This window comes from Scyliorhinus torazame, chromosome 14, assembly GCF_047496885.1.
Source record: "Scyliorhinus torazame isolate Kashiwa2021f chromosome 14, sScyTor2.1, whole genome shotgun sequence".
In the NCBI taxonomy this organism is placed as follows: Eukaryota; Metazoa; Chordata; class Chondrichthyes; order Carcharhiniformes; family Scyliorhinidae; genus Scyliorhinus; species Scyliorhinus torazame.
Window position 1 is genome coordinate 187,242,025 of NC_092720.1, and position 25,437 is coordinate 187,267,461.

The following is a 25,437-nucleotide window of genomic DNA, read 5'->3' on the forward strand; positions in this document are numbered from 1 at the left end:
TATGTATTTGCTTCCACAGCCTCTCCTGGCAACGCATTCCATGCACTCACCACCCTCTGCGTAAAAACCTGCCTCACACATCTCCTATAAACTTTGCCCCATGGACCTTAAACCTATGCCCACTGGTGACTGACCCCTCCACCCTGGTAAAGAGTGCCTGCCCATCCACTCTATCCATGCCCCTCAAAATCTTGTAGACCTCTATCAGGTCACCCTCAACCTCCGTCTTTCTAATGAAAACAGTCCGAGTCAATTCAGCATCTTCACATAGCTAATACCCTCCAGACCAGGCAACATCCTGGAAAACCTGCACTGCACCCTCTCCAAAGCCTCCACATTCTTTTGGTAGTATTGAAACCAGAATTGTGCGCAATATTCCAAGTGCGGCCTTACCAAGGTTCTATACAACTGTCGCATGACTTGCCAGTTTTTATACTCGATGCCCTGTCCAATGAAGGCAAGCATTCCGTATGCTTTCGTGACTACCTTGTCCACTTGTGTTGCCACCTTCAAAGGTCTGTGTACTTGCAAGCCCAGATCTCTCTGACTTTCTATATTCCTAAGAGTTTTGCCATTTACGGTATATTTCCCCTCTATATTCAACCTAGCAAAATGCATTACCTCACATTTGTCCAGATTAAACTCCATTTGCCATTTGTTTGACCATGTCTCCAACCTATCTATGTCCTGCTGTATCTTCTGACCTTCCTTAACACTATCTGCCACTCCACCAACCTTGGTGTCATCTGCGAGCTTATTAATCAGACCGGCTACATTTTCTTCCAAGTCATTTATGTACACTACAAACAACAGAGGCCAAAGCACAGATCCCTGTGGAAAACCACAAGTCACAATCCATTCAGAAAAACACCCTTCTACTGCTACCCTTTGCCTTCTGTGACCGAGCCAGTTCTGTATCCATCTTACCACCTCACCTCTGATTCTGTCTGACTCCACCTTTTATACCAGTCTGCCATGAGGCATCTTGTCAAAGGCTTTACTGAAGGCCATGTAAACAAAATCTACCACCCTCCCCTCATCAATCATCTTTGTCACCTCCTCAATAAACTCGATCAAGTTAGTGAGGCACGACCTCCCCTTCACAAAACCATGCTGTCTATCGCTTCTGAGTCCATTTGTTTCTAAATGGTTGTAAATTCTGTCCCTGAGAATTCTCTCCAATAATTTACCTCCTACCGATGTGAGGCTCACCGGCCTACAGTTTCCAGGATTATCCCTGGATTGGATTGGACTGGATTGGATTTGCTACCTTTCTTAAACAGCGGTACCACATTAGCTATTCTCCAGTCCTCTGGGATCTCACCTGTAGCCAATGAGGATACAAAGATGTCAGTCAAGGCCCCAGCAATTCCCTCCCTTGCTTCCCTCAGTGTTCTGGGGTAAATCCCTGCTGGCCCAGGAGACTTATCTATCTTAATATCTTTTTAAAAAACCAGTACCTCCTTTTCTTTAAAAAAATATATTTATTAAAGTTTTTTAACAACACAATTTTTCTCCCTTACAAACAATAACACCACCCCCCCCCCCCTCCCCCCTCCACCCCCCCGGAACAAAATAACAAAAAATCGCACTGAGCAAGATATGTACATGGCAAAATGGTATATTTACATAGCTTTATACACTGGCTCTCTCCCGCACGTGCCAGTTTCCCCAGCCCTTCATGTTATCTCTTACTCATCCACCCCCCCCCCAAGCAATCCCCCATTCCCCCCCTTCCCCCCACTTCCGAGGACGTCCCCCCACCCCGGGTTGCTGCTGCTGCTGACCGACCTTCCTCTAACGCTCCGCGAGATAGTCTAGGAACGGTTGCCACCGCCTGTAGAACCCCTGCGCAGACCCTCTCAAGGCAAACTTAATCCTCTCCAGCTTTATGAACCCAGCCATGTCATTTATCCAGGCCTCCACGCTGGGGGGCTTCGCCTCCTTCCACATTAGCAAGATCCTTCACCGGGCTACTAGGGACGCAAAGGCCAGAATGCCGGCCTCTTTTGTCTCCTGCACTCCCGGCTCGTCCACCATTCCAAATATTGCTAGCCCCCAGATTGGCTTGACCCAGACTTTCACCGCCTGAGATATTGCTCCCGCCACTCCTCTCCAGAACCCTCCAGTGCCGGGCATGACCAAAACATATGGACATGGTTCGCCGGGCTGCCTGAGCACCTTCCACATCTGTCCTCTACCCCAAAGAACCTGCTCAACATCGCCCCCGTCAAGTGAGCTCTGTGAACCACCTTAAATTGTATCAGGCACACGAGGAGGAGGAATTAATCCTACCTAGGGCATCAGCCCACAGACCTTCCTCGATCTCCTCCCTGTTATAATCTTGTATTTGAAAGAATGTTAACTCCTGGCTGGCTCGCCAATTGTTAAAATCTGGAATTTGAAAGAATGTTAACTCCTGGCTGGCTCGCCAATTGTTAGAATCTTTAATTTGAAGGGATCTTAACTTGCCGAACTACGCCAAGTTGGGGGAAGCTTAGTTGATGAATTAAAGTCCTGGCGCAATACGACAAGTTGTAAGATTTGTAATATTTCTGGACTATGCCAAGTTGTTGGATTCCTAGTATTATTCGACTGTGTAAAGTTGAAGGAATTTATATCATTTCCACTATTCGGTTACCAGTAGAACTTTGCGAATACTGGGACTCAGCAGAAATTTGCAGTTAAAACTTCTCAGGTGCCAAAAAGAATTGTTTTATTTGTAGTTGCTTGATTACAATTTGAAAGTCATTTAAAAGGCAATTCGTAGACAATTCGAAGCTTTCAGAGAATTACAGACATTATCTTTTTGCTTCGGCAGACAGCTCGAAAGTAACTTTTAAAAGGTCAAAGTCTGGAAATGAAACATGAAGAGAGAGAGATAGCTAATCTTCAGCTAAACTCAAACTCAAAGTCAAAAGCAGACTAACAGACTGACAGACTGACAGAATCAAAGACAGAACCCCCAAAAGACATCTCTAAAATGGAGGGCGGAAACTTTTCAGTTTTACACTTTCATGTCTGTCTTAAGTCATCTAATCACACCCTAATATAATCCTAATTGGTTTGGGTTAGACTCAAACACATTTGATTTGATGGCAAGCCGTCCATCTTCAATGTGCAACATCAGCTTTTAATTGTTTCATGTCTTCAAGTTATGGAATGTGATATTCTGACCAACAAAAACTGGTCTTTTGCTGACTTAGCTGTTATCTGCATTGTGAACAATGGTGCCTTCATGTTGCTATGGTATTCAGTCCTTGTCCTTGACAAGTAGCACAAGCAGTGTCAAATTGTCTTGCAACTGTGCTGTTTTAATGTTACACTGACTTTGAAAATATGCATTTGCCAGAACAACGGACCTCAGTAAAAGTGAATTATGCTGTATAAATGGGTATTTAAAACTGGGGCTTAATATTTATGCTTAAACAGCTATCTTTTACCGATACTAGTTGTATTCGAAATACCTGGCTTCTACAGTCGGCCCTTTGATAAATCGAAAAATTAAGTGAGATATATCACCAGAAGATAAAAGACATCATTAATGCGATAGGATAGGTAAAAGCGCAAAGAATAACTCATTCATATTGTCATTACAGTTTTAAACAATAGAATGGACACTTAACATTGCAACAGGCATTTCAAAATAATTATTATAATTAATAAATTAATCAAATTTGATCACATTGGTATGTTATGTAAATGATGAATACAGCTACACAGGGGAATAGGATTATTCTTATTGTGGACATTCCAGTGTGTCCAAGCCACCCACAAATTTTATCCCAGAGATAAATTGGGGTGGATCCAGTTTTTTGATTTCTTTTTGGATATGTAATGCCAAATCTTTAACTTCTTTCGAGTTATCGGGAATGAAAGTGCAACACTCTGCACCAATCAGGGCGCAAGTGCCACCTTTTTCAGCTGGCACATAGTCAAGTGCCATTCGATTTTGTAATACTACAGTTAATCATTTTACAGATCTTAACATTGATACACTGATTGAAAATTGATATCATGATTACATAATTCAGTAATAAACAATTAATCATAACTTCTTGTATATAAATAAAATGATTGTACAATAAAAAGTTGAACATATGATCTAGTAATAAATGGTAAAATGATTATCAATATTGATGTCAAGTCTTTGACATCTTCTGGATAATACACAAAAGCTTGTTGAAAGGGTTAATTTTCTTGCAGAGACAACAAGAGGCATATAGCTTGGAATGATGCCATTCGCATCTTTAAACTTTTTTTTGTCACTGAAATGGACTGGGAGTAAAAATTAGATTGCTGCCAAATTCCCGTTATCAAATTTCTTTGAACGATCTGTTCTTTTGGAACATAGATTTGAGGTTTTTTTTCAAAAACAGCTTCCACATTGTTTGAAGTTTTAATTTCCAGACTAATTCCAAACATTTATTTTAAAATATCAAATACAATAACTTATTAAATATATAACTGAACCAATCTTGTGCTTTATCTTAATTTTCTGTCGATGAATTTGTCGATTCTGTTAAAGGAAACACAGCTAACAAGATATGTTAATTTCTTTAAATTAATAAAGCAACGTTCAGAATAATGACAGTTTTCTTAAGTTGTCAGTTCTTGGCAACTTTTTAGCGATACATTGAGGGTTCTTTAGCTGCTTTGATGGCAGCCGTTCTGTTCTGAGTAAGTTCCCTTTTTTGTTTGGAAATTTTCTGTCCCAAGTAAACATCTTTCTGGGCAATTTGTGCTTTGTGAAAGCTAGCTTTGTGACTGTTAGTACTGAGGTGGTTCAAGACCACCCGTAAGTCTTTGTCATGATCATCTTTATTGATGGAGGTTATCAGAACATCATCTTCATATTGGATAATGGTGGAAGGCCGAACAGGCAGTTGCCTGAGATGATTCTGTAAAGCCATGTAGTAAACAGTTGGGCTATTATGATACTGTTGTTGATTAACTGTAAAAGCAAACCATGGCTGTAGTTGTTTAGCCAGTGGTGCTGACCAGAAGCCATACTGGGTGTGTCTTGTTGGTACGTGTTACATGGTTGACCACGAGGTGGAGATGTATTGTAGTGAACATTGTCTACTTCATTATCATCTCTTGAATCCATCCGTTGTTTTTGATAGCATTTTGCCATCCAGTGTCCTACTCTACCACAGAAAAGACATTGTGGTATTTTCTTACATGATTTTAATGGAGCAAGGGTACATGTTTGCTCTGTCGCTGGTGGTGAAATTGTAGTTACTGCTGATATTCCTGAAAGGTGCTGCAACAGCCGCCGCTGAAGCAGCAGGTAACATGGGCTGGATTTGAGCAATAGGCTGCATTTGAGCAGCTGCAGTGTTATAAGTTGCCTGATTGTGCAAACCACGATCTATCTGAATGCATTGGTCAACTATGTCTCGGTATGTGCCAGCTGTGGCCCAAGCTGGTAAAACCAAATTCAAGGCAGCAGAAACTTTAGGTTTAACACCGGCTATAAAAGCTTGCATCCCATGTGTCATTTTCCTGGTCGAGTGTCATCCCTGAATATTCCATCCAAGTATGTAAAAATCTTTCCTCAAAATCCTGAATATCTTCATTATTTTTTGAATGCAAGATGTGATCTTAGACCAATTGGTCCTCAGGGGTGAAATTTTAATAGCCAACTCTTGATTGCTAGCCAACCAGCTTCTAAATTTTGCAAATCGTCTCCAAGGGCAACTTCTACTTCATTTCTAAGGGTTGAAATTACACGAGTACCTAGCATGATAGTCAGAATTTGTACTCCAATTAATGGGTGGAGACTGTAAATGGATTGTAATCTGTGAATTCCATCCCATGTGGTCATACCACCCTTTTTAGGGTGTGGAAGATCTTTGGATCATTCATCAATTTTTGAAGGATCAACCTGTTCATGGACCCATTAGTGGTCAAATATTTTTCTAGTGATAGTTTCACCATCTTCTTCTATTTTTTTGCTTCCAACTCTAACCCGTTTGCGTTTTAAAGGGGCTAGTCGAATTACTTTAGTATTTTGTATTGTAGGAACACTATTTTCATCTGATTCACCTGACAGAGGAATTAATTTATTCTTGACAATTGATCTCGGCTGTGCAATTGCCGATTGTGCCACTAGGTGGGGTGCTTGGGCTGCTTTCTGAGTTTGTTCAATTTTCTGCACAGAAAGCCTGTTTGTCAAAGAATTGCAGTGTTCAGTTACGTTGTTTATATCTCTTTCTAAAACACATCTTTCTTTCATTAACTTGCAATTTTCAAGTTCAATTCGCTCAGTTTTTAATTGCAATTGTTGGTATTTTGACTCCACTTCAAAAACTTGATTTTGGAATTCTGTTATTTGAAAAGATAACTGCTGGAGTTCAGAGGTTTTATTTTGCAATTCTGTTTTAATTTCATCATAATGCTCAAGTTTGGATTTTGCATCTCGCAAATCTTCAACAACTGCAATTAGTTGGTCTTTAGTGGACTGAAGCTGATGATCACTTTTAGTTTTAATAATGATCTCTTGCTGACTGTGTATCTGTCCCGTAATTACCAGGGACCATTTTACACGTTCTGCATCGTGTAATTGTGTGCATTTTCCCCATGCTCTCTTGATATTATTGAAGGACCACTGTCCCCTGGGGATATCATACTTTGATTCAATTTTTTTTGAAGTTTCACATAGGGCAAATTGTCTACGAGTGAAAGTTCTACAATCCCCCAACATATCTTCAACAAAAACATCTGGTATTCCAGCACCCCCCTTGGATGTAGTGGGGAGTAATTTTCTGCCTGCTAAAGGCTCTGAATCCACACTTTGATTTGGATCAACCATATATTTTCTTGATCGCTGACTGCCGTGACTATTTTTTTAGTCACGTTTTATTTTAGTTTCAACGACCGGCACCTGATTGATTTAACACAGTCTATAAAAATGTTCTTTTCAAGGGTCGAAGTACTGATTGATGCGGCTTTAAGACTTTTAATGGGTGAAAAAGATATTTCTTACCCTAGTCTAGCCGTGGGTTCCGGCTGTCTTCTGGGCCTCCTCCGATTATCTCCGAAGCTTCCCGAAGGTTCCGGACCTCCTACGATTATCTTCGAAGCTTTCCGTCGTCACCTGGGCCTCCGAAGGTCGTTCAGCACTGCTCCCATCCTGCCGACTACGCCAATTGTTAGAATCTTGTATTTGAAAGAATGTTAACTCCTGGCTGGCTTGCCAATTGTTAGAATCTTTAATTTGAAGGGATCTTAACTTGCCGAACTACGCCATGTTGGGGGATGCTTAGTTGATGAATTAAAGTCCTGGCGCAATACGACAAGTTGTAAGATTTGTAACATTTCTGGACTATGCCAAGTTGTTGGATTCCTAGTATTATTCGACTGTGTAAAGTTGAAGGAATTTATATCATCTCTGCTATTCGGTTACCAGTAGCACTTTGCGATTACTGGGACTCAGCAGAAATTTGCAGTTAAAACTTCTCAGGTGCCAAAAAGAATTGTTTTATTTGTAGTCGCTTGATTACAATTTGAAAGTCATTTAAAAGGCAATTCGTAGACAATTCGAAGCTTTCAGAGAATTACAGACATTATCTTTTTGCTTAGGCAGACAGCTCGAAAGTAACTTTTAAAAGGTCAATGTCTGGAAATGAAACATGAAGAGAGCGAGAGAGAGCTAATCTTCAGCTAAACTCAAACTCAAAGTCAAAAGCAGACTAACAGACTGACAGACTGACAGAATCAAAGACAGAACCCCCAAAAGATATCTCTAAAATGGCGGGCAGAAACTTTTCAGTTATACACTTTCATGTCTGTCTTAAGTTATCTAATCACACCCCAATATAATCCTAATTGATTTGGGTTAGACTCAAACACATTTGATTTGATGGCAAGCTGTCCATCTTCAATGTGCAACGTCAGCTTTTAATTGTTTCATGTCTTCAAGTTATGGAATGTGATATTCTGACCAACAAAAACTGGTCTTTTGCTGACTTAGCTGTTATCTGCATTGTGAACAATGGTGCCTTCATGTTGCTATGGTATTCAGTCATTGTCCTTGACAATTAGCACAAGCAGTGTCAAATTGTCTTGCAACTGTGCTGTTTTAATGTCACACTGACTTTGAAAATATGCATTTGCCAGAACAACGGACCTCAGTAAAAGTGAATTATGCTGTATAAATGGGTATTTAAAACTGGGGCTTGATATTTATGCTTAAACAGCTATCTTTTACCTATACTAGTTGTATTCGAAATACCTGGCTTCTACACTCCCCCAGCTCCTCCTCCCATTTACCCTTCAACTCTTCTACTAGCGCTTCCCCCTCTTCTTTCCTCTCCTGGTGTATTGCCGACACCTTGCCCTCCCCGACCCATGCACCCGAGATCACCCTGTCTCGAATTTCTTGTGCCGGGAGCAACGGGAATTCCCTGACCTGTCGCCTCACAAAAGCCCTCACCTGCATATATCTAAAGGCATTTCCCGGGGATAACTCAAACTTCTCCTCCAGTGCCCCTAGGCTCGCAAATGTCCCATCAATGAACAGGTCCCCCATTCTTCTAATCCCCACCCGATGCCAGCTCTGGCATCTTCCCCGGGACAAACCGGTGGTTACCCCTGATCGGGGACCACACCGAGGCTCCCACTGCACCCCTGTGCCATCTCCAGTGGCCCCAGATCCTTAGCGTTTCCGCCACCACCGGGCTTGTGGTATGCTTTGACGGCGAGAACGGCAGCGGTGCCGTCACCAAAGCCCCCAGGTTCGTTCCTTTACAGGACGCCATCTCCATCCTCTTCCATGCCGCCCCCTCTCCCTCCATAACCCACTTGCGGATCATCGCCACATTTGCTGCCCAGTAGTAGCTCCCTAGGTTGGCAGCGCCAACCCTCCTCGGTCCCTACTGCGTTCCAGGAACCCTCTCCTTACTCTCGGGGTTTTATTCGCCCACACAAACCCCATAATACTCCTACCTACTCTCTTAAAAAAGCCCTTGGTGATCACGATGGGAAGGCACTGAAACACAAACCTCGGAAGGACCACTATTTTGACCGACTGCACTCTACCCGCCAGCGAGAGCGGTAACATGACCCATCTTTTGAAATACTCCTCCATTTGCTCCACCAACCTCGACAGATTCAGTTTATGTAGGGTCCCCCAACTCCTGGCTATCTGGATCCCCAGATACCGAAAACTCCCCGCCGCCCTCCTCAGCGGTAGGTCCCCCATCCCTCTTTCTTGGTCCCCTGCCTGTAATACAAAGAGCTCACTCTTCCCTACATTGAGCTTATAGCCCGAAAACTCCCCAAACTCCCTTAGAGTCTGCATGGCCTCCACCATCCCCTCCATTGGATCCGCCACGTACAGCAACAGGTCATCCGCATATAGCGACACCCGATGCTCTTCTCCCCCTCGGACCACCCCCCTCCATTTATTAGACTCCCTCAATGACATGGCCAAGGGTTCGATTGCCAATGCAAACAACAGGGGGGACAGGGGGCACCCCTGCCTCGTTCCTCGGTACAGCCGAAAGTACTCCGACCTCCGCCGGTTGGTCACTACACTCGCCACCGGGGCTCTGTAAAGGAGCTTAACCCAACTGATAAACCCTCCCCCGAACCCAAACCTATGCAGCACCTCCCAGAGGTACTCCCACTCTACTCGGTCAAAGGCCTTTTCCGCGTCCATAGCTGCCACTATCTCCGCCTCTCCCTCCTCCGATGGCATCATTATCACGTTTAAGAGCCGCCGCACATTATTGTTTAATTGCCTGCCCTTTACGAATCCCGTCTGGTCCTCATGGATCACCCCCGGGACACAGTCCTCAATCCTCGTGGCCAGCACTTTTGCCAACAACTTAGCACACACATTGAAGAGCGAGATTGGCCTGTACGATCCACATTGCAGTGGGTCCTTGTCCCGCTTTAGGATCAAAGAAATTGTCGCTTCCAACATTGTCGGGGGCAGGGTCCCCTCCTCTCTTGCCTCATTAAAGGTCCTCACTAGTAGCGGGGCCAACAGGTCGACGTACTTTCTGTAGAACTCCACCGGGAACCCGTCCGGCCCAGGGGACTTCCCCGCCTGCGTACTCCCCAAACCCTTGCTCAGCTCCTCTAACCCAATTGGTGCCCCCAAACCAGCCACCTCTTGCTCCTCCACCCTCGGGAATCTCAGTTGGTCTAGGAACTGTCTCATCCGCTCTTCCCCCGCTGGGGGCTAGAATATGTACAGCTCTTCATAGAAGGCCTTGAATACCTCGTTTATTTTCGTCGCACTCCGAACCGTGGCTCCCCTTCCATCTTTGATTCCCCCTATTTCCCTCGCTGCCGTCCTCTTACGGAGCTGGTGTGCCAGCATCCGACTAGCCTTTTCCCCATACTAGTAGGTCGCCCCCTGCGCCTTCCTCCACTGTGCCTCCGCCTTCCCTTTGGTCAACAGGTCAAACTCCTTCTGGAGCCGTCATCTTTCCCCAAGTAATCTTTCCTCCGGGGCCTCTGCGTATCTCCTGTCCACTCTCAAAATCTCCCCCACTAATCTCTCCCTTTCCATACCCTCTGTCTTCTCCCTATGAGCCCTAATGGAAATTAGCTCTCCCCTGATCACCGCCTTCAACGCCTCCCATACCACCCCCACTCGCACCTCCCCGTTGTCGTTGGCCTCCAAGTACCTTTCGATACACCCCCTCACCTTCCCACACACCACCTCACCTGCCAGCAGTCCCACATCCAGCCGCCACAGCGGGCGTTGGTCCCTCTCCTCTCCCAGCCCCATTTCCACCCAGTGCGGGGCGTGGTCCGAAACGGCTATGGCCGAATACTCCGTAACCTCCACCCTCGGGATGAGCGCCCTGCCCAGAACAAAAAAAATCTATCCGTGAGTAGGCTTTGTGCACGTGGGAGAAGAAAGAAAATTCCCTGGCCTGCGGTCTTGCAAACCTCCATGGGTCCACTCCCCCCATCTGATCCATAAACCCCCTAAGTACCTTGGCCGCAGCCGGCCTTTTTCCAGTCCTTTATCTGGAGCGGTCCAGTACTGGGTCCAGCACTGTATTGAAGTCCCCTCCCATTATTATGCCTCCTACCTCCAGGTCCGGAATGTGCCCCAACATGCGCTTCATGAATCCAGCATCATCCCAGTTCGGGGCGTATACATTTACCAACACCACCCACGTCCCTTGCAGCCTACCGCTCACCATCACATATCTCCCTCCATTATCCACTATGATAGTTTTGGCCTCAAATGACACATGCTTTCCCACCAATATTACCACCCCTCTATTCTTCGCGTCCAGTCCCGAGTGGAATACCTGTCCTACCCATCCCCTTCTTAACCTGACCTGGTCCGCCACCTTCAGGTGGCATAGCCACGTCTGCCTTCAGTCCGCTCAAGTGCGCGAACACCCGAGCCCTCTTCACCGGCCCATTCAGGCCCCTCACGTTCCACGTTATCAGCCGGATTGGAGGGGCTCTCACCACCCCCCTCCCCCCCCGCCGACTAGCCATCTCCTTTTCTGGGCCAGTCCTGTGTCCGCGTCTCCCTCACCCTCCAGTCCCCCAGCCAGGGGACCTCCCTCCCGACCACCTCTTCTGTGTCCCATTCCCTTTCGGCCAATGCAGCAGCAACCCTTTTCCCCTCCCCCCCCCCCCGCTAGACCCCTGTCTAGCTTTTTTGCTCCCCCCATATCACTCCCGTAAGTCAGCTGACACCTGCTGACCCCGGCTTCCCCCGCCGTCCCTTTCACCTCCCCGTGTGGGAGTCTCCCAATCAATATGCGTTCCTTCGTTCCCCTTCCCGCCTTTCTTCCCGCGCGCGGGAAAAACCCCGTGCTTTCCAAAGCCCGCCCCGCCCCCTCTGGCGCAGCTCCTCTCATGGCCTTGTCTCTCTCCCCCAGCCCATATAACATTTCCTGCGCGTGATTGACCCCCTATATACAACAACCATCACACATCAACCCTCAAACATCCCCCCACCCTCACAAACCCTCAGTTAGAGTCCAAATTTTTGGTTTGTATGAAGGTCCACACCTCTTCAGGCGTTTCGAAGTAATAGTGTTGGTCCTTGTATGTGACCCACAGTCGCGCTGGCTCCAGCATTCCAAATTTCACTCCTTTCCGGTGCAGCACCGCTTTGGCTCGGTTGAAACCCGCTCTCCGCTTTGCAACCTCCGTGCTCCAGTCCGGGTATATTCGGATCTCTGCATTGTCCCACTTACTGTTCCGCTCCTTCTTGGCCCATTTCAGGACCCTCTCTCTGTCCGTGAACCGGTGAAATCTCACCACCATCGCCCTTGGCAGCTCATTTGCCTTGGGCTTCCTCGCCAGCACCCGGTGTGCCCCGTCCAGCTCCAGCGACCTCGAAGGGGCCTCCGCGCCCATCATCGACCCGATCATCGTGCCCGCGTATGCCCCGGCAATAGCCCCCTCCACTCCCTCAGGGAGACCCAGGATCCGCAGATTATTTCTCCTCGACCTGTTCTCCAGGTCTTCGAGTCTTCCCGCCCACCTCTTGTGCAGCGCCTCGTGCCGCTCCACTCTCACCGCCAGGCCCAAGAGCTCGTCCTCATTCTCACTGACTCTTTTCTGTACCTCCTGGATCTTCACCTCGTGGGCCTTCTGGGTTATCCCTAGTCCTTCAATTGCCGCCAGCATAGGCGCCAGCATCTCCTTGCGCAGCTCCTCGAAGCAGCGCTTGATGAATTCCTGCAGCTCCGGCCAGCACTCCGCTTTGTCCCCGGCCGCCGCCATTTTGATTTTTTTCCCTCGCTTCTCCTGCTGCTCCAATGCCGCTTTTTTGGCCGTTGCACTTCTGGTCCGGTCCATAAAAGGTGTAGGGGAACCTCTCTCTTCAGTTCCCCACAGGTTGTCTTCAAAAAAATTCCGTTGGGGGCTCCTCCAATGAGCCCGAAAGTCCGTAATAGCGGGAGCTGCCGAATTGTGCGGCTTAGCTCCGCATAGCCGCAACCGGAATTCCCCCAGTACCTCCTTTTCAATGTCAACATGATCCAGACTGTCCACACACCCTACCCAAGAATCATCTTCCACAAAGTCCCTTTCTTTGGTGAGCACTGATGCAAAGTATTCATTTATTACCTCACCCATTTCCTCTGGCTCAGCACCTAGATTACCCCACTGTCCTTAAGTGGTTCAATCATTTCCGTGGCCACCCTCTTGCTTTTTACATGTGAATTAAAAGCTTTCGGATTCACCTTAATCCTACTTGCCAAGGACTTTTCATGACCCCTCCTGGCCCTCTCATTTCCAGCTTCAGTGCCTTCCTACTTTCTTGATACTCCTCAAGGGTTTTGACTGTCCCCAACCTTCTAGACCTTACAAAAGCCTCCTTTTTCTTTTTGACGAGTTCACAATATCCCTCGTTATCCAGGGCTCCCTAAACGTCCCACACTTATCCTTCGTTCTCTCAGGAACGTGACTTTCCTGAATCCTAATCAACTGTCGCTTGAAAGACTCCCACATGCCCGATGTTGATTTACTATCTAACAGCCGCACCCAATTCAAATTCTTCAACCCATGTCTAATGTTATCGGAATTTGCCATTCCCCAGATTAGCACCTTAATGCCAGCCCTGTCCAAAAGTACTCTAAAACCTACGGAATTGTGGTCACTACTCCCAAAATGTTCCCCTAGTGAAACCTCAACCACCCATCCAGGCTCATTCCCCAATACTTGCTGTACCTGCTACAGGACAGCCGAATTGACAGCTCTCGTATTGTGTTACTGATCAGGACGAAATTTTACTCCATGCCTCCCCAGTACTGTTTCATTCATTACAAGCTATTTTTTCTATTTCAGAGAAAGTTCAGGAAGAAATTGATCAAGTGATAGGAGCTGGAAGATGCCCCAGTACAGAGGACAGGAAACGCATGCCCTACACTGACGCGGTGATACATGAAATCCAGAGGTTTTCCAACATTGTCCCCTTGAACCTTCCTCATTCAACAACTGTGGACATGCACTTCAGAGGATATTTCATTCCAAAGGTAGGTTTTAACTGGACAAGTGAGATTTAAGATTTACATTTTGCGGAATATCCTTCTCAATTAAAACAGGGGAGGCAGTGACACAGTGGTATTGTCACTGGACTAATAATCCACAGACCCAGGCTCATGCCCCGGGGAGCGAGTTCGAATCCCACCACGGCAGATGGCGAAATTGAACTCGTGAAAAAACATTAAGAGATTAAAATCGACTGATGACCATTTGTCGATTGTTGTAAAAACCCATCTGGTTCACTAATTTCCTTTTTAGGGAAAGAAATCTGCCATCCTTACCCGGTCTGGCCTACATGTGACTCTAGACTCACAGCAATGTGGTGACAGTTTACAAAATGCCCTCTGAAATGGCCTCATAAACCACTTAGTTCAAAGGTGATTATGGATGGGCAATAAATGATGTCCCAGGCAGCGATGTACACATCCCATGAACAAATTTTTAAAAACTAATTTTAAAGTGCTGCAACTTGGAAATTTTCTTTTTGGTTATCAGGAATTGTGTTACATTTAACAACAATATGGTGACAATTATAATCAGTTCAACACCCCCCAACCCATTCACTCTCCATTCAGGTCAGGCGCATGCCCAGAGTCAGAATTGTTTTGCTTGGTTTCAGGGAATGTACGTGATTCCTCTCCTGACCTCGGTGCTGTTCGATAAAACTCAATGGAAAAAACCAAACGAGTTTGATCCGGCTCACTTCCTGGATGCTGAAGAGAGGTTTGTGAAGAACAAGGCCTTCATGCCTTTCTCTGCAGGTAATGGATGCGAGGACCATGTCTATTCCTTTCTTTTTTGTTATACATTTTCACTCCTCAACATGCTAACGAGGCACTGTTGGGAACAGTTTTTAGTTGGAGCCTTTCTCTGCCTCCACCACAGAGGGAGAAATCTCCTTTTTCACTTCTGAGCTTCTCTCCTGACTGTTGCATGGAATGGGATCATATTCCCCACGCGCCGTGCGGTTAAGGTGGTGACGGTGGCTGGTGATTTTCCACCACCAACGAATCTGGCAGTTTCCCAACTCATTCCTCCACCCTGTGGTTTATGGCAGAAATATCTTATTGGAGGCCACGGCAATCCATCCAAAAGTGGCATGTCAGCAATTGAGGCGATTTCCGAGTGTACTGAACGATTCTGGCAGGGTTGTGTCAGGAGCACGGGAGCACACAGCAGCAAGCAGAGCATCCAAGGGGCGCGGTAATATTACTGGGTCGCTAGTAATCCAGAGGCCTGGGCTGATGATCCAGAGACATGAGTTCAAATCATAACGTGGCAGCAATAAGGATTTATATTTGATTAATAAATCTGGAATCCGGAGGAAGGAGTCCCCTCAAGATCTTATATATTTGCGTAAGACCCCTCTCTCATTCTTCGAATGGGTATCCCTACAATGCAGAAAGAGGACATTCAGTCCATTGAGTCTGCACTGACCCTCCAAAAGAACATCCTGCCTTGGCCCACTCACTTGCCCGATATTGTAACCTATCCTGCACATCTTTGGACTCTATGAGACAATTTAGAATGGCCAATCCACCCAACCCACACATCTCTAGGTTGTGGGGCAGCACGGTAGCATTGTGGATAGCACAATTGCTTCACAGCTCCAGGGTCCCAGGTTCGATTCCGGCTTGGGTCACTGTCTGTGCGGAGTCTGCACATCCTCCCCGTGTGTGCGTGGGTTTCCTCCGGGTGCTCCGGTTTCCTCCCACAGTCCAAAGATGTGCAGGTTAGGTGGATTGGCCATGATAAAAATTGCCCTTAGTGTCCAAAATTGCCCTTAGTGTTGGGTGCGGTTACTGGGATATGGGGATAGGGTGGAGGTGTTGACCTTGGGTAGGGTGCTCTTTCCGAGAGCCGGTGCACTCGATGGGCCGAATGGCCTACTTCTGCACTGTAAATTCTATGATAATCTATGATAAACAGGAGCACCAAAGGCAACTCACCCAAGTTGATGTCGAAGATCTGCCACGAATGGCAGAATAGGCTTGAGGGGCCGAATGGACTCCCTGTTATGCTCACTGGGGAACAAGAGACATTATTGAAAATTAAATTGCCTATCATTTGCTGGCAGTGGAGACTTTTTCAGAAATAGGATGTTTTGAACTTTGTTGCCTCTGTGTGCTGACCATGGCCTGTTGTTTTTCAGGTCGGAGGGTGTGCGCCGGTGAGGCTCTGGCGAAGGCTGAGCTCTTCCTATTCTTCACCACCCTGCTGCAGAGGTTTCAGTTCCAAGCCCCGCCCGGGGTAACTAATCTGGACATCACTCCACAGGTTGGAGTCACACTGACCCCAAAACCTCACCGGGTCTGCGCTGTTCTTCGCTGATGGCCAGCGTGCCAGTCCCTCGAAATATTTCACTGCTGCATTTATCGATTTTTTAAAAAATGTATTTTTATTCAATGCATTCTCACACAAACGCAAAATATCAGAAGAACAACACAACAACTCAATAAACAACCACAACCCTCTTTCCCCCCCCGACACCAACACCCCGCCACATCCAGCCTTCACTATTTTAACCCCCTTTTTCCCCCCCTCCCCTTGCTGATACCTCAATCCTCTTTAAAGAAATCGATAAACGGTTTCCACCTCCGGGTGAACCCCTCTGCCAGCCCTCGCAGAGCGAGCTTGACCTTTTCCAGCCTCAGGAATTCTGCCCGGTTAGGGCAGCACGGTGGGGCAGTGGTTAGCGTGGCAGCCTTACGACGCTGAGGTCCCAGGTTCAATCCCGGCTCTGGGTCACTGTCTGTGCGGATTTGCACATTCTCCCCGCGTCTGCGTGCTTTTTGCCCCCACAACCCATAGATGTGCGGGGTAGGTGGACTGGCCACGCTAAATTGCCCCTTAATTGGGAAAGAATGAATTGGGTACTTTAAATTTAAAAAAAAAAGGATTCTGCCGGTTCGCTGACCCACACTCCCGCTTTCAGCAGCTCCGAGCACCGCCATCCGAGCAAAATCCGTCTCCGGTCGATCAGGGAGACAAAGGCCAAAATATCGGCCTCTCACCCCCTGGATTGCCAGGTCTAACACGCCAAATATCGCCACCTCCGGACTCGGAACCACCTCCACACCCAACCCCTTGGACATCCGAAAGCCCCTGCTAGAACCCCCTCAGACTTGGCCACGTCCAGAACATGTGGACATGATACGCAGGACCACACCTATCCACTATCCCAGCAAAGAACCTACTCATCCGTGTCAAAGAACAAACAAAGAACAAAGAACAAAGAAATGTACAGCACAGGAACAGGCCCTTCGGCCCTCCAAGCCCGTGCCGACCATACTGCCCGACTAAACTACAATCTTCTACACTTCCTGGGTCCGTATCCTTCTATTCCCATCCTATTCATATATTTGTCAAGATGCCCCTTAAATGTCCCTATCGTCCCTGCTTCCACTACCTCCTCCGGTAGCGAGTTCCAGGTACCCACTATCCTCTGCGTAAAAAACTTGCCTCGTACATCTACTCTAAACCTTGCCCCTCTCACCTTAAACCTATGCCACCTAGTAATTGACCCCTCTACCCTGGGGAAAAGCCTCTGACTATCCACTCTGTCTATGCCCCTCATAATTTTGTATACCTCTATCAGGTCGCCCCTCAACCTCCTTCGTTCCAGTGAGAACAAACCGAGTTTATTCAACCGCTCCTCATAGCTTATGCCCTCCATACCAGGCAACATTCTGGTAAATCTCATCTGCACCCTCTCTAAAGCCTCCACATCCTTCTGGTAGTGTGGCGACCAGAATTGAACACTATACTCCAAGTGTGGCCTAACTAAGGTTATATACAGCTGCAACATGACTTGCCAATTCTTATACTCAATGCCCCGGCCAATGAAGGCAATCATGCCGTATGCCTTCTTGACTACCTTCTCCACCTGTGTTGCCCCTTTCAATGACCTGTGGACCTGTTCTCCTAGATCTCTTTGACTTTCAATACTCTTGAGGGTTCTACCATTCACTGTATATTCCCTACCTGCATTAGACCTTCCAAAATGCATTACCTCACATTTGTCCGGATTAAACTCCATCTGCCATCTCTCCGCCCAAGTCTCCAGACAATCTAAATCCTGCTGTATCCTCAGACAGTCCTCATCGCTATCCGCAATTCCACCAACTTTTGTGTCGTCTGCAAACTTACTAATCAGACCAGTTACATTTTCCTCCAAATCATTTATATATACTACAAAGAGCAAAGGTCCCAGCACTGATCCCTGTGGAACACCACTGGTCACAGCCCTCCAATTAGAAAAGCATCCCTCCATTGCTACCCTCCGCCTTCTATGGCCTAGCCAGTTCTGTATCCACCTTGCCAGTTCACCCCTGATCCAGTGTGACTTCACCTTTTGTACTAGTCTACCATGAGGGACCTTGTCAAAGGCCTTACTGAAGTCCATATAGACAACATCTACTGCCCTACCTGCATCAATCATCTTAGTGACCTCCTCGAAAAACTCTATCAAGTTAGTGAGACACGACCTCCCCTTCACAAAACCGTGCTGCCTCTCACTAATACGTCCATTTGCTTACAAATGGGAGTAGATCCTGTCTCTAAGAATTCTCTCCAGTAATTTCCCTACCACTGACGTAAGGCTCACCGGCCTGTAGTTCCCGGGATTATCCTTGCTACCCTTCTTAAACAGAGGAACAACATTGGCTATTCTCCAGTCCTCCGGGACATCCCCTGACGACAGCGAGGATCCAAAGATTTCTGTCAAGGCCTCAGCAATTTCCTCTCCAGCCTCCTTCAGTATTCTGGGGTAGATCCCATCAGGCCCTGGGGACTTATCTACCTTAATATTTTTTAAGACACCCAACACCTCGTCTTTTTGGATCACAATGTGACCCAGGCTATCTACACCCCCTTCTCCAGACTCAACATCTACCAATTCCTTCTCTTTGGTGAATACTGATGCAAAGTATTCATTTAGTACCTCGCCCATTTCCTCTGGCTCCACACATAGATTCCCTTGCCTATCCTTCAGTGGGCCAACACTTTCCCTGGCTACCCTCTTGCTTTTTATGTACGTGTAAAAAGCCTTGGGATTTTCCTTAACCCTATTTGCTAATGACTTTTCGTGACCCCTTCTAGCCCTCCTGACTCCTTGCTTAAGTTCCTTCCTACTTTCCTTATATGCCACACAGGCTTCGTCTGTTCCCAGCCTTTTAGCCCTGACAAATGCCTCCTTTTTCTTTTTGACGAGGCCTACAATATCACTCGTCATCCAAGGTTCCCGAAATTTGCCGTATTTATCTTTCTAAATACGGCAATTTTCGGGAACCTTGGATGACGAGTGATATTGTAGGCCTCGTCAAAAAGAAAAAGGAGGCATATGAATAGGAGTCTGAAATAGACTAGAAATAGGAGTCACCATCATATGAGCCCTATGCACCATCTTAAACTGGATGAGACTTAACATCGCATACGATGAGGATGCGTTCACCTTCCGCAAGGCCTCCGCCCAGGTCACATTCCCCAACTCCCCTCTAAGCTCCTCCTCCCATTTATGCTTAATATCCCCCACCAAGACTCCCTCCTATTCCATCAATTCCTTCTCGATATCCGACACCTTCCCCTCCCCTATTTCGTTTTTAAAAAAATCTTTTTATCTCCTCATTTTCAACTTGTTCATCAATAAACAACCAAAGAAATAAAACAGATAAAAACAAATACAATAACAATCCCCGCACACAAACTGCACCCCGCTCAATATACAGACCAAGACATCCACCCATACATTCCAGGTAAAAAATGAAAATTAACAATCAATCTGTAAACAGTGTGTGATGAATGAAACCTGTATACATATGTACCTTTAATGCGTAGGCCCCTTTAAGACCGGGTTTGGAACGCTGGGGGACTCCGCCTCCGGCTCCGCCCCCAGGAAGCTGTTTCTAAGGTTACGTTCAGTAGGCAGCGTGCAGTGAGCACACTTCTCGGCAGCTGTCTGGTTTTTTGGTTGTTAAAGCCTTTGTATTATCAACCTCCTCTCCTGAGTCGTAATTGAGGGTATCTCAATTTAATAACCAGACTACATCATGATGGACAGCGGTCTAAAGCTGGAGAAGCTCAATTTGGACGCTCGGTCGCCGGAAGCCACTGACATTTTTTAATACTGGCTCCGGTGCTTTGAGGCCTATCTGAATTCCTCAGAGACTGAAGTTGACGGGCCTCGCAAGCTGAGCTTACTACCTGCCCGGGTGGGCCACCGACTATCCTCCGTGATCGAGAAAGCTACGACGTACGAAACGGCGGTCGAAATCCTACGGAAGCGCTTCGTAAAGCCGATAAACGAGGTACACGCCAGACATTTGCTCTCGACCTGCCGCCAGCGCTCCGGGGAAACACTAGATGAATACTTGGAGAGACTCACCGCGCTCACCAGGAACTGCGACCATAAAGAGGTGACGGCAGAGGTCCACAGGAACTTACATCTTCGTGATGCTTTCGTGTCCAGTATCCGATCCACGTACATCCGGCAGCGGCTCCTAGAAGACGGAGCGAAGGACCTCCAAGGCACGGTAACGCTCGCCTCTTCCCTGGAAGCGGCCCAACATATTCTACGCACGTACTCCGCGGACCTTGCGAACCCTAAGCAGCACGGTAGCATTGTGGTTAGCACAATTGCTTCACAGCTCCAGGGTCCCCGGTTCGATTCCGGCTTGGGTCACTGTCTGTGCGGAGTCTGCACATCCTCTCCGTGTGCGCGTGGGTTTCCTCCGGGTGCTCCGGTTTCCTCCCACAGTCCAAAGATGTGCAGGTTAGGTGGATTGGCCATGATAAATTGCCCTTAGTGTCCAAAATTGTCCTTAGTGTTGGGTGGGGTTACTGGGTTATGGGGATAGGGTGGAGGTGCTCTTTCCAAGAGCCGGTGCAGACTCGATGGGCCGAATGGCCTCCTTCTGCACTGTACATTCTATGACAATAACCCCTCTCGATCCCCTCCAGACTCGGCCATGCTTCAGGCCTGCGCTGCGCGGTGACCCACTCACACCGGGGGCCCCCAATGCTATTTCTGTGGGCAAGGCCAGCATTCACACCAGCGTTGCCCGGCCCGCTCCGCTATCTGTGGCGAATGCGGAAAGAAGGGGCACTTCACGAAGGTCTGCCTGGCTGGGCCCAAAGGCCCCGCAACTCCCGGGACCACAGGCCCCGCAACGCAGCCACGCGGCGGGCGGACACGCCAACTTCCGACGTGTCATCGGCCTCATGTGAGTCATGGGGGGTGGTCATCTTGGTGACGCCCATCTTCAAAACTCAAAACGTGCGACCGACGGTGGCGGCGGCCATTTTGCGAGTCCGATTCAAGTGAGGACTCTGACTGCTCGCAACTAGGAGCGATCACGCTCCATCAATCTCGGCCGAAGCACCTGCAGGTTCAAATCAATAGCCGCGACACCCCTGCCTTTTTGACTCTGGGAGCACGGAGAGTTTCATCCATCCAGACACGGTAAGACGCTGCTCCCTGCGCACCTATCCCGCCTCCCAGACTATCGCCCTCGCATCTGGTCTCATTCGGTCCAAATCACGGAGTATTGTGTCGCGAACCTCGCTATCCAAGGCGCCAACTACACCCGTTTTAAACTTTATGTCCTCCCTCACCTCTGCGCCCCCCTGCTGCTCGGTCTGGACTTTCAGTGCAGCCACCGAAGCCTGACACTGAAGTTCAGCGGACCCCTGCCCCCGCTCACGGTATGTAGCCTGGCGACACTTAAAGTTGCACCACCCTCCCTCTTCGCGAACCTCACCCCCGAGTGTAAGCCCGTCGCCACCAGGAGTCGGCGGTACAGTGCCCAAGACATGACTTTCATCAAGTCAGCAGTTCAGCGGCAACTAAAAGAAGGGGTCATAGAGGCTCGCAACCGCCCTTGGAGGGCACAAGTCCTGGTAGTCCGCTCCGGGGAAAAACAACGTATCGTGGTGGACTAAAGCCAGACCATAAACCGCTTTACGCAACTCGATGCGTACCCAGTCCCCCGCATAGCAGAAATGGTGAACCAAATCGCCCAGTATCGAGTATTCTCCACGGTCGACCTGAAATCGGCCTATCATCAACTCCCTATCACCCCAGAGGACCGCCCCTATACAGCCTTCGAAGCAGCCGGTCGGCTCTTCCACTTCCTCAGGGTCCCTTTCGGTGTCACAAATGGAGTCTCCATTTTCCAAAGGGCAATGGATCAAATGGTGGACCAGTGCAGCTTACGGGCTACATACCCGTACAATGTCACCATCTGCGGCCATGACCAGCAGGACCATGACGAAAACATGAGGAAGTTCCTCCAGACCGCCAGGGCCCTCAATCTAACATACAATAAAGACAGATGCGTGTTCCACACAACCCGACTAGCCATCCTCGGCTACGTCGTGGGAAACGGGGTCCTAGGGCCAGACCCCGATCGCATGCAACACCAGCTTCCCCGAACAGGCGCCGGAATGTGGCAACTAGGGCTTTTCACAGTAACTTCATTTGAAGCCTACTTGTGACAATAAGCAATTTTCATTTAAATTTTCATTAAGGAACTTCCCCACCCCCGTAGCCTCAAGGCACTCAAACGGTGCCTGGGGCTCTTTTCCTATTATGCCCAGTGGGTCCCCAGATATGCGGACAAAGCCCGCCCATTCATTAAGACCACGGTCTTTCACCTGACGGCTGAGGCTCAGTCGGCCTTCAGTCGTATCAAGGCCAATATCATCAAAGTCGCCATGCACGCGGTGGACAAAACCTTTCCCTTCCAGGTAGAAAGCGACGCATCGGACGTTGCCCCGGCTGCTCCCCTCAACCAGGCGGGCAGACCGGTAGCGTTCTTCTCCCGAACCCTCACCGCCTTGGAAATTCGACACTCTGCAGTCGAGAAGGAGGCACAAGCCATAGTGGAGGCCGTGCGGCACTGGAGGCACTACCTAGCCGGCAGGAGGTTCACCCTCGTTACCGACCAACGGTCGGTCGTCTTTATGTTCAATAACGCACAACGGGGCAAAATAAAGAATGATAAAATTCTGAGGTGGAGGATCATACTCTCCACCTACACGTACGATATTACATATCGTCTGGGGAAGCTCAACAAGTCCCCAGATGCCCTGTCCCGTGGCACGTGAACCAACGAGAAGAAAGACCATCTGCGGGCCATCCATGATGACCTCTACCACCCGGGGGTCACCCGGCTTGCCCATTTCATCAAGTCCCCTACCTACCTTACTCCACTGAGGAGGTCAAGGCCATGACCAAGGCTTGCCAGATCTGTGCGGAGTGCAAACCGCATTTCTATCGACCAGACAAGGCTCGCCTGGTAAAGGCCTCTGGGCTCTTTGCGCGACTAAGCGTGGATTTCAAAGGGCCCCTCCCGTCCACCAACTGCAACACCTACTTCCTCACTGTCATCGACGAATTTTCCCGCTTCCCATTCGCTGTACCCTGCCCCGATATGACCTCTGCCTCCGTAATCAAGGCACTGCACAGCATCTTCACCCTGTTTGGTTTTCCCGCTTATATCCACAGTGACCGGGGTACATCGTTCATGAGCGATGAGCTGCGTCAGGATCTGCTCAACAAGGGCATCGTCTCGAGCAGAACGACCAGCTATAACCCACGGGGAAACGGGCAGATGGAGAGGGAGAGCGCAACAGTTTGGAAGGCTGGTCTTCTAGCCCTATGGTCAAGAAGTCTCCCAATTGCCCGCTGGCAGGAGGTCCTACCCGATGCCCTACACTCCATTAAGTCACTGTACGGCCACGAACAAGACCCCTCACAACCGTTTGTTTGTCTTCCCCAGGAAGTCCACCTCTGGGGTCTCGCTTCCACGTTGGCTGATGACTCCGGGACCAGTTCTACTCCGGAGGCACGTGAGGAGCCAGAAGACAGATCCACTGGTCGAGAGGGTCCAACTATTACACACAAACACTCAATACGCCTACGTCGAGCGGCCCGACGGCAGGCAGGACACCGTTTCCCTGCGAGACCTGGCACCCGCTGGCTCGCCCACCGATGCCCCCCCTTCCACCGACAATCCCCTCCCCGCACCGGAAGTCGACTCTGACAGCAACCCCCCCCCACATAGCGCCCCCCAGCCGGCGCGGCACCAATCACCCTAGTCACCCCGGATCCCCCCCCCCCCCGTTCCAACGCGGTCAAAGGCTCAGACAACCTTGCTCCCGGATATACCACCACCGTGGATGACTGTATCCGCCGCACCACCGCCGGAGCTGAGAAGGTCGACATGGGCAATCAGACCACCTTAAAGACTGAACTTGTAATTCCACTTCACCTCCGAAGGACTATGCGTTTTTTTAAACGGGTTGAATGTGATGAATGATATCTGTGTACATATGTACCGTTAATGCGTAGGCCCCTTTAAGACCGGGTTTGGAACCCTGGGGGACTCCGCCTCCGGCACCGCCCCCAGGAAGCTGTACATAAGGATACGTTCAGTAGGCAGCGTGCTGGTTCTCTGGTTATTAAAGCCTTTGTATTATCCAACTCCTCTCCTGAGTCGTAATTGAGGGTATCTCACAGTGTAACCAAGGCAACAAGACCGCCGAACACCTCCCCGCCCCCCCCCCCCCTCCCCCCCGGTAATGTTCAATGGCAACCCAATTCTCAAAACTTGTTCTTCTAGAACTCTACCAGCTGCTCTGTCGACCAATGGGCAGGCAGCGTGCCCCACCTTGCCCGCTGCCATCTTTTCCTGTGGCGCGCCATGAAAACTCTCCTGCTCCATCTGCTCTTTCCTTTTTGCGGCGCTCCTTGTCCGCTGATCCATGCCCCAGCCACACCAGAGGAGCATTACCTTCCCTGGCTACTTTTGCCCTCAAGCCAGAGCACAATGCGGCCAGACATCCGCACCCATATTTTCTGTTGTCTTTGTCTCAGCTACGAGGGAAACGGTCTTAAGCTCTCGACTCAATTATGCTCTTGTGAAATCTGGCTCACTTAACTAAATTTGTAACACAATGAAAACCTGCTGGATTTGAATAACCTGACTGTTGTTTGTTTTACTATTGGTCTTTGTCTGAGTGAGAAACCTTGAAATATAAATATTACATTTATTATCAGCATAAAGCTAGTCTCCAAGTCCGGAAAAAAAGGCCTGGTCTCTAGGCCTTCACCTCTGTACGTGCGTGTGAAATTAAAGAGTGTGGATTTTGCAAAGTATTTTTTAAACCGGTATTTGATTTGAGTGACATTTTTATCCTTTTCACAGACTGAGTCAAATCCTGAAGAAGGGAGTGAGTTACTCACTGCAGAAGCTTCTGACCTGCTCGTGGTCATAATATTTAGATGGCCGGTCCAGTTAAGTGTCTGGTTAATGCTGACCCCAGGTTGTTGACGGTGGGGATATTGACGTGGTGGAATTGCTGTGAAATGTCGTGGGAAGATGGTTGGATTCTCCCTCATCAGAGTGCTCATTGTCTGGCACTTGTGACATGAGGGCAGCACGGTAGCAT

General features: G+C 48.4%; 1 protein-coding gene and 1 long non-coding RNA gene across 2 annotated transcripts in view; both read left to right on the top strand.

The window, feature by feature from the left end:
• LOC140390281 (cytochrome P450 2K1-like) overlaps window positions 1-17,312 on the top strand; it is a 50,827-nt gene extending 33,515 nt beyond the window's left edge. The window contains exons 7-9 of the mRNA XM_072475304.1: window positions 13,789-13,976; window positions 14,606-14,747; window positions 16,139-17,312. Coding sequence (XP_072331405.1) covers window positions 13,789-13,976; window positions 14,606-14,747; window positions 16,139-16,317 — 509 coding nt within the window. The 3' untranslated portion in view covers window positions 16,318-17,312. The remainder of the gene's footprint in view (window positions 1-13,788; window positions 13,977-14,605; window positions 14,748-16,138) is intronic.
• Window positions 17,313-19,285: 1,973 nt separating this feature from the next.
• On the top strand, window positions 19,286-25,144 carry LOC140390284 (uncharacterized). The gene is made up of 2 exons (XR_011934604.1): window positions 19,286-20,516; window positions 23,766-25,144. It is a non-coding gene; the product is annotated as an uncharacterized lncRNA (long non-coding RNA).
• Window positions 25,145-25,437: the final 293 nt, after the last annotated feature.